Source organism: Eleutherodactylus coqui, chromosome 5 (genome assembly GCF_035609145.1).
Source record: "Eleutherodactylus coqui strain aEleCoq1 chromosome 5, aEleCoq1.hap1, whole genome shotgun sequence".
Taxonomy (NCBI): Eukaryota; Metazoa; Chordata; class Amphibia; order Anura; family Eleutherodactylidae; genus Eleutherodactylus; species Eleutherodactylus coqui.
Window position 1 is genome coordinate 143,879,126 of NC_089841.1, and position 14,886 is coordinate 143,894,011.

At 47.3% G+C, this 14,886-nt stretch overlaps 1 protein-coding gene across 2 annotated transcripts in view; it reads right to left on the bottom strand.

The window, feature by feature from the left end:
• The window catches only part of SBNO1 (strawberry notch homolog 1), a 43,660-nt gene extending 29,046 nt beyond the window's left edge, over positions 1-14,614 (bottom strand). The window contains exons 1-5 of one of the 2 annotated variants that reach the window (XM_066603339.1): positions 14,286-14,614; positions 11,842-11,973; positions 6,280-6,384; positions 3,775-4,081; positions 216-316 (exon numbers count right to left, since the gene is read on the bottom strand). In XM_066603339.1, coding sequence (XP_066459436.1) covers positions 216-316; positions 3,775-4,081; positions 6,280-6,384; positions 11,842-11,973 — 645 coding nt within the window. In that variant the 5' untranslated portion in view covers positions 14,286-14,614. The remainder of the gene's footprint in view (positions 1-215; positions 317-3,774; positions 4,082-6,279; positions 6,385-11,841; positions 11,974-14,285) is intronic. The other variant, XM_066603341.1, reaches the window with a different exon arrangement.
• Between the last annotated feature and the right edge of the window lie 272 nt (positions 14,615-14,886).

Here is a 14,886-nt window from a genome sequence, read left to right on the forward strand (position 1 = left end):
AAGTATATAACTTCTGTATGGCCAATATTTAATGCACAATGTATATTACAAAGTGCATTTATATGGCCATACAGAAGTGTTTAACCTTACTTCTTTTTGCGGGACAACCCCTTTAATGAACCATGTAGTACAGTATGTGGGTGGAGAGTAAATCAAAGACAATAAGTACAGAAAAATCATATCTAGTAAAAGGTTAAAATATCAGAATGACTTACACTAGTTGGAGAAAAGCTTCTCATTTTAATATCATCATTGATCCATATTCTTGTTACTTCTTTATTAGAAATATCTTTCTTTGCCCCATTGACCAGATCAGCTATCAATACAAAGTTTCAGAATGTAAAGACAATACACAAAAATACAGACATTTGCATTATTTCAAGTAGCAGTTCATAAAACCTGAGAATACAATTGCCTAAACCCCCAACCTATACACTTGCAATCTCCTTGCAGCTTCGCACATTGTTGTGCCCTTATTTTTGTAATGCTTATCAAGGATATCAGCAAAGTTTAAATTTGTAATGTAAGCCATATATGGCCCCCTGGAGTCCAAAGTCATCCCAGGTTTATCAAATTACTTTATTTGCTTAGCTGAAAATCGGTATTAAAGCAAAAATCTATAAGTTTTGGAGGGGCATTAAAAAAAAAAAAAAAGTTATGTACTGCTTCTTGGAAATGTGACATAAAATGTGAATTTCACCATACAACAGTGGAAAAGCAGGAGCAGAAAAGTGAAGTTTCCCATTCCCAGAGACTGAAAAAAAAAAAATTAAATAAAAATTCTCAAATTGCATATTGAAAACCAGCTACACAGGCAACTTGTGAATACAAACTCACACAGGTTTGCCAACCCCTCCGAAAAGTCTGTATTAACCCCTTCCCCCTGCAGCCAGTTTCGACCTTCCTGACCAGGCCCCATTTTTCTAATCTAACGTGTCACTTTAAGTGGTAATCACTTGCATAAGTTATTTTGAGATTGTACTTGGTTAATGGTGAATTTAGCAAAACAGCTAACATTTACAGTTTGCGCACTATATGTTGGCACCATTTTGAAAGGGCCCTTTATTTTGGACATCAGAAATCTTAAGTATAAGGGCAATTTTTCTCATTTTGTTGAAACTATCCAAAATCTATTTTTTGGGGTTAGGGACCAATTCAGTTCTTAAGCAACATTACGGGCCTACATATTTAAACCCCCAAAATCACTCGATCTTAAAAAGGTGCACCCCTCAAAGTTTTCAAAATGGCATTAACAAATTCTGATAACTAAGTGTTTCACAGGATCTAAAGCAAAGAGGAGGAGAAACTTGAAAGTGTCATTCTTTCAGATTTCTTAGCTTTCTTTTCTGTAACAGAAGTTATCTATATGTTACCCTAAATATCCCACAGGTGGCTCTAGTGTGCAGCATGACTCAAACACAGGCCTCAGAAATAAAGGAGCACCTTGTAGATGTTGGGGCCAAATATTCATTGCAATATTCTGAGACCCTACATTTGTTTTATTGTTCCATGTATGACGTTGTGTGGGCCTTGTTTTGCCAGTTGAAGCAATACTAAACATATGTTTTTACTACTTTTGGAGAGTAAAAGCCTCTTTTCATAGAATTTTTCTCTTCGATCGCCATAATAGAGGTTTTTTTTTCTTCTTTTCATCTGCAGAGCTGCTTGAGGGCTCATTTTTTGTGGGATGAGTTGATATGCTTACTGGTATGATTATAGGGGTGCAAGTGACTTGATAATTTTTGTTGTACATTTTTGGAGCTGAGGTTTTACACAAAAAGGAAAAAAAAAAAGCTCGCAAGTGACTTAAATTTTTTTTTTAACATGCATGTATTTTTACTACTTTGGGACAATAAGCTTCCCCCTACCCCCTCTATAAAAATGAAACTTTTTGCATATCCATATTCAGAATCCTAACCATTTTTCCTAAACCATAGAGCTATAGGGGACTTGAACACGTTAACACCTCCCGCAAAAAATCATTTGTACATTTGAGGTGCAAATAGCTTTTCGGTCATTTTACTTGTTTGAGAGGCAGTAATACCGTAGTACAGTGCATTATCTGACATGGTCACGTTCTCACTGACAGAACAGTCTGTTACAGTCAGTGATGACACTGACCCTCACAGGCCACAGTATATGACAGCTCTGGAGGTCACCAGTTAACCTCTGTTCGTCATGGTAACCATTGGCATCCTGTGATCAGGTTGGAGACTTGTCAATTGCATGAAGGAGTAAGCCTTTTCCCCTACAAACTGACAACGTCCTCTAAAGGGCTAAATTATCAGGTTCGGAGCCAAGCTCCTCCCCAGTGGTTGTAGCGGGACAGTAATTCACAGCCATGATGCTGCTCCGTTTACTGGCTGCACAGCTTCCGAGCCCCCTGGTAATCTGTGCTGAACAGTGCAATGTGGGAACTACTGGCCCAGTGCGTGTCAGGAAGGGGTTAACACGTGAAGGGGAGGGAAAAAAAAAAACAAACAAAAAAGACCCACGCAATCACATTAGCTGTGCTTCATCCACTTGTGAATCCATCCTAAAGGGGTTTTCCGGGACAAAGATATTAATGATCTTTCCTTGGGATAGGTCATCAATATCAGATTAATGTGCGTCTGCTATTTGGGTGCCCTGCTGATCACCTGTCTGAAGTGGCTGTGGCACTCGGGCACACCCTGCAGCGCTGTACATTTCATAGTGACTCTGCCTGATCTAGCAGCGCAATCCCATTCACTTGAACAGTACTGAGCCACTCTTAGGCCATATGACTGATGAACGCGATGTCACACGAATTGAGCCGAGTGTTGTGGCCTCTTCAGTTAGCTGATTGGCGGGGGAACCGATCAGCGGACCAAGACATTTGAATACTGATGATTTATTCTGCCAATAGCTCATCAATATCTTAGTACTAGAAAATCCCTCTAAGTTAGAAAAAGGAAAAAAAAGGAAATCCAAAACACCCAACTACTCCCTTACCTGTTTTGGTGGCATTTACCACCTTTGGAGAGAAAATGATAATTTCTGTAATAAATATAATATATTCGGGAATGCTGCAGAAATAATACCAGGTACTTAACCATAACATTCACAGCTACACTTTGCTAGGCAAGGTCTAGCAGGCTATGTGCACTACTAAAAGTGTGATTACTGGATAGCAAGAACAATACAAGAAAACTAGTTTGAAGAAATTACAAGAATTTCCGTGGACAATAAGAAGAAGTTAGACGTAGTTTAAGGAGGAGCCCTCTTTTCTTTATCAAAAATCAGATTAAAATAAAAATATTTTTACAAATTCTGAAACCACAACCAATAGAACAAACTTAGCAGCTGATGTAATGTGACACATTGGCCTTAGAATGTGTGCAGTTTGCCCCACTCACACCCGCCCAAAGAATATGTGCAAGAGATCAACTACAACTGATCAGGTCGCGCTGTATATACATATATGCCCTCCCACATATCATGCAGCCCAAGGCCAGTTTTACAGGTGCGTTTTGCATTTGTGCCACTTCCACATTCCAATTGCCAAAACTAATGCTAGTCTACAGGGCTTTTCAAAATTTTAACCCTTTCCTGCACAGCACCATAAAGCAGGTAGTTTTTCATGCTCTAGTACTGGGACTCAGGTGCGAGTAACATACAGCTGACACTGCTACAAAGGCCAAGCACCTAATTAGCTCTGCACCCACAAGACCCCATGAGGTTCCGCTTAGTAGGCTAGCACAGACAATGACCACATACAAGCCTAGATGAAGAGGAAAGTCTGGCTATACATACTTGCAGCAGTTGCCACTGGCTGGATGATATTAGAAGGCGGCTTCAGTTTCATTAATTTATTCAGGCTGCTGGTTTTCAGCAGGTCTTTCAGCTGGATTTGTTCTTTAGTGGGTACAGCGGGTACAGTGGTTTGGACAACAGCCGTCGCTGTGGAAGGTCTTGTTGCAGCATTAGTTTGAAGAATCTTCGTTACTGTGATAGTCTGGCGAGTGGTAGTAACAGGAGGAGTCTTTGTCATCACTATTGTGTTACCAAGGGTTGGCAATTGGTTTATTTGATTTAGGACAAATGTTGTAGTTGATGGAGGCTGCAGAAGAAGAAAAGAAAAATATTAAGTTTGTTTCTTTTATTTACAGATTCCAGTGACAAGGACTGTTATTATATATGACACGGAGACAGACGTCCATGGGAAAGTCTATGCACATAAGTGACCAATCTGCTCTGTTTGTACTGGTATGTTTAGTTTATGCATCAAAACAGCATTGTTTGGGGTGGGGGTACAACATGTCACTTCTTGAAGCAGAAGCTGGGTCAGGAAACCCACATACAGATGTGCCCCATTGGACAAGGATAAATCCATCAATTGAATGTACAAGGCCATGGTAGAAGACTGTGGCTAAGGCTGCCTGTCCACGGGCAGGTTTTCATTGCGTTCCCTGTGGCGGTAATCCAACCGTGGGGAACGCAGTGAAAGCTGTCAATAGCGTTGCTATGAAAAGCGCAGCCCCCCCGTGTACATGAGTGAAGAACCAATGCGATTTGCTACGATTCTCCATGGTCAGCCTTTCTGTCAGACAGGCTGACCGGCGGAAAACCATCTGCTTGCTCCTGCTTCCGGGCGGCGGCTACCACAACGGAGATCTGCCCCAGGATACCACAACGCCCGTGGACAGGCAGCCTTAGCCGTAGTTTTCTTTCGCAGACTACGGGTGGATTTCCACCACATATCACGCGGCGTTGCCCCGCAGCTATTAGGTTCTATTGAACCTAATAGCGCAATGCTCACGGTGCGGAATTCCGCCCCGTGAATTCACCCGAAGCATGTTTTTTTTGCCGCGGGTGTGCATGTGGACGGCTTCCATTGCAGTCAACGGGAGCCGTTTGTCACGCTATCTTCCACTGAAAACTTCACGCTATCTTCCGTGAAAACGCTTCCCTGCCCACCAACGCCCGCGTCACATCGGGCAGCAGATCCAGAAGCGAGTATGGGGTCTTTGGAGGTGGGGGTGGGTTGTGACGGACTCAGATAAGAGACCGCATGCTGTGATTGCTGTCCATGGTGCTGTATTCTCCAGGGGAGCTGCTGATTACATAGAACAAAGGGGTACTGGTGCATCTTGTCCCCACCAGAAAAATAGGTGGAGACCTGGGATTTTGCTGGGGAAGGGGTTATAGGATACGCCCACAGCTGGCATTTGGCAGGGCTGTCTCTGCTGTGGTTCTTCTGCCATCTACTCCCTGATACCCTCGCTTCTCTGCTACAAGCAGCCGTCCCTCCCTGCGACTGTCACTGTCTGCTTCCAAGCAAGTGCCCAGCTGTCACTGTTACCGGCTGGCTCTCATCAATATATTGCAGTACCCACCTTTCCCAAAAGGAGGCCCCCGCTGTCTGTCCTGCAGTGTCCCTGTGCGGCTGTCAGACCATGCTTTTAAGCCGCACAGGGACACTGCAGTCTGTTCCGTGGCTGGAGACAGCAACAGCGCTCTCAGCCTCCATGAGGTCGCAGTGATTCTTGGCCACCTCCGTGAGTGCCGCACACCTGCTTCCTGTAACCCCAACTCTCCAGCCACAGCAAACACCCACTCTAGCCTAACTGTAACCCACCAACCACAGCAAATCGCCGCCCTAGCCATTCAGCAGCTTGGGGACGTTAAATGGGCATCAGTCACTCACTATGTCTCCACCCATATTTCTGGTGGAGACAAGATACACCAGTACCTAACAAAGGAGCTAAATGCAGAGAACACACCACCTGCTGTTCTCTGCATACAAGTTCCAGAGGCTCATTTACATTCAAATGAAGGCGATTAGCTGTTAAGAGGACATTACTGTCCATTAACAGTTTATGCAAAACCTATTTTTTGAACAATTATCTTTGCGTGTAAATGGGCCTTAAGTCACAGGTTTCTGTTCAGATTATGTTAGAGTCCGTGTGGATTCAAATCACCAAATACAGTACTGCCACTATTCAAGCAAGTTAGGAAGTTCAGCTTATATTTGGCCATTTGAATTCACACAGGGTTTCAGTGACACTGTTCTTGACAGATATCAGAGGGGAACACGCCATGTTCTGATTTACTCTAGCTTAAAACTCATTTAAAAAAGTATAAATAAAAATACACAGATCACACCCATGAAGTCACATTGTTTTAAGTAAAATGACAGATCAATAAACATGAGTTATTTTACATTCCAGTAAACAATGAGTTCTACATTCAAGTCCTGAACACATACTATAGCTGTTAAAAATCACCCTCAGTACTAGATTGATGAGCGTCGCTTACCCTGACATTCAATAGTGCTGGAGTTGTTAAAGACATGGCCTCTTGCTTCATGGAAACTGATGCTTCAGTCTCCTTGTTCCCTCCTAAAGCACTGATTGGCACAGACTGGAAAACATCAAAACAAGAGAAAACTCAGCCACAAGACAATGCACCAAAAAGAAATATGGCAGTTTGGCTAGCAAGACTGACATTTTTTGATGTATTGTGGTCATTTAGAGGGGTAACAGCCACAATCAGCATGATGTCTGACGGTGGCTGTTTGTAAACAGCTGTCACCTGTCAAAAGATGGCTGACACCCCCCATGTATGTAGTGGGCTTGGCTCCTAAGGCCTCATGTCCACGGGGAAAATCGGGCCCGCTACGGATTCTACATGTAGAATCTGCAGCGGGTCCCTCCTGCCCCGCGGACATGAGCGCTGAAAAGAAGAATTAATGAGAATAAACTTACCTCCCATCCGCTCCGTTTCTTCTCTTCGCGGCGGCGTCATCTTCTCTCGTCGCGGCCGGATCTTCATTCTTCGGCTCGGCGGATGTGCATGATGACGTCGGTGACGTGCCCCGCGCATGCGCCGGGCCGAAGCAAAATGATCCGGCCGCGACTGAAAGAAGATGGCGCGGCGCCGAAGAGAAGAACCGGAGCGTGTGAGTAAAATATGATTTTTGTCTCCCGCGGATCCGGACGGCTTCCATAGGCTTCAATAGAAGCCCGCGGGAGACCCGCATGAAAATGGAGCATGGTCCAGATTTTTTCATGCTCCATTTTTTTTAAAATCACTTTTATTGAGGATCCGCGGGTATTTATCTACCCGCGGGTGGTCAATGCATCCCTATGGGGTGCGGATCCGCGCGCGGGAGAAGAGTTAAAATCCGCTGCGGATTTTAATTCTTATTTTCCCCGTGGACATGAGGCCTTAGCCTATTTCATCCAGTGACACCAGAAGTGTGCTCTAGGTGTACGGCGCATGTCAGGAAGAGATGAACACATTTTGGAGTTCTTGCCAGCGCAGGGTAGACTAATAAGCTGTTCAGTCTCATGTTTCAGTTGAGCTTTACACGCTTGGAAAATACCCAAAGTTAAAAGGAAAGCAGTCATGTAGAACTGCTGTCCACACTGCAGGCAGTAGGATACAGAGGAGGAGCGGAGTAAACCAATATACAGAAATGTATTCCAAGACCAAAGTCAAATTAAAAAACTAAATTAAACAAATTAAAGAAGTAGGCCGAGTCATAAAGGATTACATACTGGTCATCTATTACCTATACCCTTGATTTTCTGCCGCCCATTCTGAGGAATCCACTGTGCACCGTTTATATCCTGTTCACAGACTTCCTGTCTGCTGTTTCTACTACATTTCCCATAATCCCTCGGCTGCATCTCAGACACTAAAGTGCACTAAACCCCACTCCCTGCACACATGACCAGCTGGCTCCGATCCCACTGCAGTGAATGATGACCGTGGCAGTCCTGTTAGAGCATTTCTATACAGAGATTACAAACTCCCAGTGTGACATGAGAGGACACCACTTGTGTCATGTGACATTCATAAGCTTTATGGGTCGCTCCCTCCCCATGCCCACCGTGTGCCGCCCTGCTATAGACCTGTGTCTAAAAGCTCATCCATCTGGTCCAAATGGCATGACTATGAAAAATGGAAAAGGGTTCCCCCAAGATAGATAAGGAAGTGCCCTGTGCTAGATTTCCATCCCTGGCACATCAAAGTGTAGGAGGGAGGTCTACAGAGTAAACCTTCAGGAGTTGTGGGTGAAAGCTGTACTATAGCATGGTGTTCAAGGGGCAAGTGGAGCTCAGTGTAACCAGCGTCAGAGTAAACAGACCAGCGCCTCAGACACAAAGTATCAACAAGGGGCCCCCATCCATCAGCTGATCGGCACTACAGCAGACCAGACATTATCTGCAGACAGGGGAGGAAGTGGGAGCAGCGGCTTTACACCCGTTGAAATAATTTGGAGCGCAGCACTGCTATTGGACCTTCTGCTCGTGTTACTGACATTCTGTCTCAGGCAGGAAGTGGAATAGCAGCACGGCGCTCCCACTAATTTCAACAGAGGGGGAAACTGGCGATCCCACGTCCTCTGCTGTCCGCTGACAATAACCAACCTACTGTACTGGATGATCAGCTGGTAGTTGGGGATCCCAAGCGGAGGATCCTTGTCTTGGCTACTAATGACCTTTCCATTTAATTTGCTGCATGCAGATAAAAAATTGATTAGGACAACTCATGCTCCTCAAGGAATTGTAACGGATCACACTGGGCTACAGCATTACAGATCCAGCAGCCAATAACATTGGAACACTCTGCACTGACTTGTGAGTGATATCACAAGACACGCATTTCGGAGAATCCAGCAGCTTTTGGTATCCCCTCTCCACCCCTCCAATGCCATTAACGTCCACCAGAGATGGACAAAAATAGAAGCAAACAAGCAGACATTACGTTGGCAGAAGAACCAAAACTGCTCACATCCAGGAAGTGGAGAGGCCCATTGACAAAGAAATACTGGAAGTACTAAAAAGGTAAGGCTGCCTGTCCACGGGCGAGTTTGAATTGCGCTCCCCGTGGCGATAATCCGGCTGCGGGGAACGCAGTTCAAGCTCTCCATAGCGTTGCTATGGAGAGTGCTACCCCCCCTGTCCACAGACTGAGAATCATAGCGATTTTCCGCTCGCGGACGGCTGTTGCTCCCAGGCGGCGGCTCCCGCGACAGAGATCTGCCGTGAGATACCGCAACACCCGTGGACAGGCAACCTAAGGGGGAAACAAATTGCAAGTGGTCATGTATGCATGTGGTTTTCTACGTGGATGGACACGTAGAGCAATGAGCTTCATCGCTGATCTTTTATGCTGCATAAACAATGGACGATGAGCTCATAGCTCATCATGCAGTTTAAACAGCGGCCGTTCAGTAGCGAACGGCCGCTGTTTTATCTCAATGGAGAGGGGCGGGGGAGCGAGAGGAGAGAAAACTCCTGCAATGCCCCGCCCATCTGCTGGCCGTCCCGCTAGCTCCCATGCAGAAGCACGGAGACACAGGGACAAGTGTCGGGCATAGTTTGCCCGTTCGTCCCGTGTAAAGGGACCTTAATTCTTGAGGCAAATCCGTGCTCATATGCAATCTTAATTGTGTGCACCGTGGACCTAACGCATCCACAGAGAGCAATGGAGCTCATAACACTCGAAATCCATTGTAAAAGAGAGCATGCTGCAACTTTTCTTCCGATCGCGGAATCTGCAATTCCTGCACGCAAGTGTTAGCGAACCAACGAAAGTCCATGCATTTTAATTCCCATGTATTACCAGTGATTGCAGAATGCGCAATTCAAATCTGCGTGTGTGAGAACACACACCATAATGCCTTAAACAGCAGCATTTCCAAATCAGATGGAAAGGTGACGCTCGGACGCCTTAAATTTCAGGTAGAGATGAGCGAACGTACTCGGTAAGGGCGATTTCGCAATCGAGCACCACAATTTGAGTACTTCACTACTCGGGTGAAAAGTACTCGGGTGCGCTGTGGGGCGGGGGGGTTGCAGAGGGGAGTGGGGGGTAGCAGCGGGGAACAGGGGGGAGCCCTCTCTCCTCCCCGCTGCAACCCCCCGCCCCACAGCGCACCCGAGTACTTTTCACCCGAGTAGTGAAGTACTCGAAAATCGCGGTGCTCGATTGCGAAATCGCCCTTACCGAGTACGTTCGCTCATCTCTAATTTCAGGCTCTCCCGATAAGCGTTTTGACATGAATAATTTGAGACTTTTTGTAATTCTCACGAGCCGCTCTATCATTTCAAGTGCGTTTTTGATCATTTTAAAGCCATATGTCGCAACATTTTGCGACATGATAGCACACCAGACTCCAGAGCTACACTAATTTCCAGCCGCATGGCGCTATTGCATAACCCAATATCATACTGACGTTGTAGGTACATTGGTCCTACCTCTTTACAATGAGATCTTTAACACTGTCATACATGTTGTCTAGAAATTTTGATTTTAAAACTTTCATAACGTCACCGGCCCAAGTACGGTTCCAAAACTATAGACTTTCTACAGCAAAAAAAATAAATAAGTTTACTCAAACAACCTCTTTAATCTTTTTCCCACAAAACCATAATCTGTTCACCTCCTCCTGCTCTAACTTGATGCCTACAGTATGGATTGCATCTTTAATCAGGGGTGTAGCTAAAGGCTCATGGGCCCGGGTGCAAAAGTTTATCTTGCCCCTCCCAACTTTTCTTAACCTCTTAACGCAGAGGCGTAACTTGAAGCTCCTGGGCCCCAATGCAAAATCTGTAATAGGGCCCCCCCAACAATAATGCTTTATTTATAGTACTGAGCTGCCTATAGGGGCCTTATGGGCCCCCTAAGGCTTCAGGGCCTGGCTGCAACCGCATCCACTATGCGCCGGTATCTTCAATGTGACATGTGTAATAACATAGGCAAGATAGCAACAATTCTGCTTGTGAAAACGTGTCTGTAATATGTTACTATCAAGACCATCATTACAAAGTAGCAAGTCTTGTCCTACAACCATTAGCTGGTGGAATTCCACAAGACCCCTAGGCCTCATGTCCACGGGGAAAAGATTATTTTAAATCTGCAGCGTTTCCCACACGCGGAGCCGCGCCCCATAGGGATGCATTGGACACCTGCAGGTAGTTAAATACCTGCGGATGTCATTTTTCCCTTCAGGCACGGATCCGCATGCGGGGAAAAAAAACTTGACATGCTCCATTTTAGCGCGGGTCTCCTTCTATTGAAGCCTACGGAAGCCGTCCGGATCCACGGAACACCTGTATCAGAGAAGATCCGGCTGCGACGGAGGGAAGATCCGCAGTGTCCGGACAGGTGAGTTTATTCTTATTTTTAGCCTCATGTCCATGGGGCAGGAAGGACCTGCTGCGGATTCTCCATGAAGAGTCCGCGGCGGGCCTGATTTTCCCCGTGGACATGAGGCCCTAGCCATCTGCTGGTTGTCCAGATTCCTTGCAAAGGAGCCCAGTAAAACAAGATTAGAGAATTGAAAAAAAACTCAGTGTGTCTTCAACAAGTCAATGAACAAATAATAGCCATTTTGGCTACCTTGGAGATTTATATACAATCTAACAATGCCAGTGGAAGTACATAAACCAACAAAGGCAGGCACAGATGCCCAACTACTTAAGCACTGTATTAGAACATCGGCAAGAGAGGCACAGCATGCAGAACCATCAACACCCAAACCCATCATAAGTCAGTGGGATTCATTGGGATCCGCCATACAACAGTTTCCAGCACAGCGTCATGGTCTTCGTTATGAACAGAAGCCACAACATATAAGTGATCAAAGCCTTAAACGGCAGGCTTAGGCAATGAATATCTGGTCGACGGGGGAGTCAACCCTTGGACCCTGCCAATAAGCAGTCTGAAAATGTAGCACAACTCAGCAGGGGTCCCAAGAGTTGACTCCCCATGAAATATATCTGCTGTCCTTTATAACCCTATAGGGAATACATTCTCTATAATCTAAACAAGTGTAACAAGCCACTAGGCATCCTGAGAACTTACTTGCTGGTTGACAAGGACTGGTCCTGGAGCAATGACACCTATATCCAAGGAATCACCATCAAAAAGGTCATTGGGGCTGATGCCACTCTCACTCAGAGCAGCGAGCAACAAGTCCTGCCCTGGATCCATCATCTGAAACACAATGGAGAACATTAGAAGCAAATAGTAAAAGGATAAATATTTCTAGGGCAAACTAAACTGACATGTGCAAGAAAACAGCATAGACAACTGCAAGAACTAGCAGGTCAGAGAGCAGCTTTTCAATAAGTCACCTAGGGATTTGCCCTTGAGCAAAACTGTAGCAGACCCATAAGCTGCCCCACAACAGGAATCCCCAGCAAAGCCGTCATTATCAGCTTTGAAAAGGCACGATATAGACGGCCGACGTCAGCAAGCTTCCAGTAACAAACTGCAATGACAGGGAAAACAGCAGAGACACCAGTAAATGGACATGGTGACCTCAGTGCTCAAGGAAAGCATCACAAGCCTCATCACTGGAAGCCACTGCAGTCAGGTGGCATACACCTTAAAGGGAACCTCTCACCACCTTTGAGCCCCATAAACTAGGCTATGGGGGTCAAAGGTCGGGGAATAGGGAGTGACGTTTCATATTCACCGGGTGCCCTATTCCCTATGTCCCCACGAAGTTGGCATGCGACAGAACCTTGACTCTATCCAGATGGAGCACTCTACCATTAATTTCCTTAGGCAAAGACAGTCAAGTTGCTAACTTTAGGAGGCTACAGGCCAGGAACAGGGTGCCCACACAGTTAAATCGCCATTACCTTCTATAGTCACCTAGATAGACTAGTCAGGAGGATGAGCTGTGATCAGTAACAGAAAGCATCTACATCCACCCCCCGGGCATCACTCCAATGGTACACTCCACGTAACCGCATCACACAGACTGAGAAACTGACTAGAGATTGAACACAACCCCAAGTAGATCTGAGATCACATGACCAACTGAGAGAAGTTGGTCCCCCTGCACATGGGCAGAAATTCCGCGGCAGGATTTCCTGCAGAATTTCCACCTGTGCCCGCCTGCATAGGATTGTATAACAAAATGCAATCCTATGCAGACGGCTGCGATTTGTCCACATGAAAATACATGCGAAAAAAACCCAAAAATCGTGGCATGTTCTATTTCTGAAATGTCACTCCCGACTCTGCTGTGCGCCGGCTGCCGCTCAGAGCCGCAGGAGCAGGCGAGAGCCACACTGGACCCTGCAGGGACACGGGTCGGATCCCGCTGCGAGAATTCTCGGAGATCTGACCCGGCTGTCTGCAGGCGGCCTAAGAGAAATAACTTACCATCACAGCTCTAGCCCACTGGAATGTGTTGGGGGATAGCTGCATCATGAATGGAGAGACATAAGACAGGAGCGGCCCTTTAAACCTTGCATTCACATTTGCATATTGCATTTTCTGTCCTGTCATAGGAGGGGAAAGACAATGGCCACTGGGAACGGCTCAATCACCATACAAATGAGTGGCACTGGACGCACCCGCCGATTATAATGGGGGTGGTTGGGTTTTAGTACTATCTTGCTCTGTACTCACAGGCTGTACTTGTGCTTAAAACACTGAATTCTGAAAGTAGCGCAGCATGCCGTGTTGTTAAAAAAAAGAGAAAAAAAAAAAGTATCTGTTTCACTGGTTGCGGTCAGTCAGATCACAGAACGGATTCACCCTCTCCTCAGTGTGTTCCCAGGGCACTATGTTGGCAGCCATTGCCCACAGCTCTCAGCAGTCTGGTAGCGCTGGCCCCCCTGTATAACACCTGCTATAAGTAGATCTGCCTGTGGCCACATCACACGGCTCTCCCATCCACTAACGCCCGGGGAGGAGGACACCGACCACTGATCCCCGCGATCAGGACAGATGTGGTGACGTCCACCAGCTCGGAGTGATATAAAGCTGCTGGATCCCATGCAGGACGGGGAGGTCAGCAGCCCCGGCCGGTGATCGGCGCCCCCGGCACACGTGGAGTCCGCCGGACTCGCCCCGGCCGTGCAGAGGTCAGCGGCTCCGGCTACCACGTGCTCACAATATAAACTTCCGGGTTGGGCCGGGATGACTCGCAATGTCCAGCGGCGGCCGAGGAGAGGCCGCGTACAGCGCCGCAGGCAAAGCCCGCCGTATGGCGAGCCGCACCGCCGCCGTGGGAGTCGCTTGACGGGCGCTCATCAGGGCAGGTGTGACAGAACGGTCCGCGCCGCGGGAGGCCGCCGCAGGGAGCCGCGGTAGTAAAGCACACGGTGAGCAGTCCGCGCATAGCCGTCTGTACAGACCTCGCGGCAGCGGCGAGCAGCCGGGTAACGCTCCTATAGCTCAGGCCTTCGGGGGCCTCGGCGGACCCTTCACCATTCCGCATAAACAAGCCTTCAGCCAGCCGGCTACACCCCTCCTGCTCCATCTACCCGCCCTCCATAGTCACTCACCGTGCTGGTCCCGAAGACGTCGTCACCCGGCTGCTGTGTCAACACCAACTGCTGCTGTTACCCTGAGCCGCAGCTTTCTACCTCACAGCCGCCATCTTTACCGGGGAAACACCACAGCTCAGTGTACCACGTGACCCGCACAGACCGAGGCCTGTTCCACCCGCCCCCGTCAGCGCCGGCCTCGCGGTGTCTGCCCGGCGGCTCTCTCCCGGCCTCTCCTCAGTACAGCCGTCTTCTGCAGGCGCCGCTCGGGGGATTTTATTATAATCCATAATAATTATTATTTTGTTGGGTTTCAAGAAGAAGCCAGTTGGGAGCCACGTGACGCGAGAGCCCTCCCTTCTCGGAAATGACGTTGGGGAGGCGGTAGAGGGCGGGGCTTGTCGTTAGACGGACGCCATCTTGGGAAGGTCGTGTTCTTTGGGGTGGATCAGGTGACTGAGAGGATGGTGTAGTCTCGCGATACTTGCGGGATTGCAGGCAGTTACACGTTACCTGTATTGTAATCGGTTCAAAATGGTTCTTTTGTTGGGTGTTGTGGTAGAGAGCAGGCGAGCCCCAGTAGCGGGCCATGGCCGGCGCCTTTCACAGGGAGGCTGCT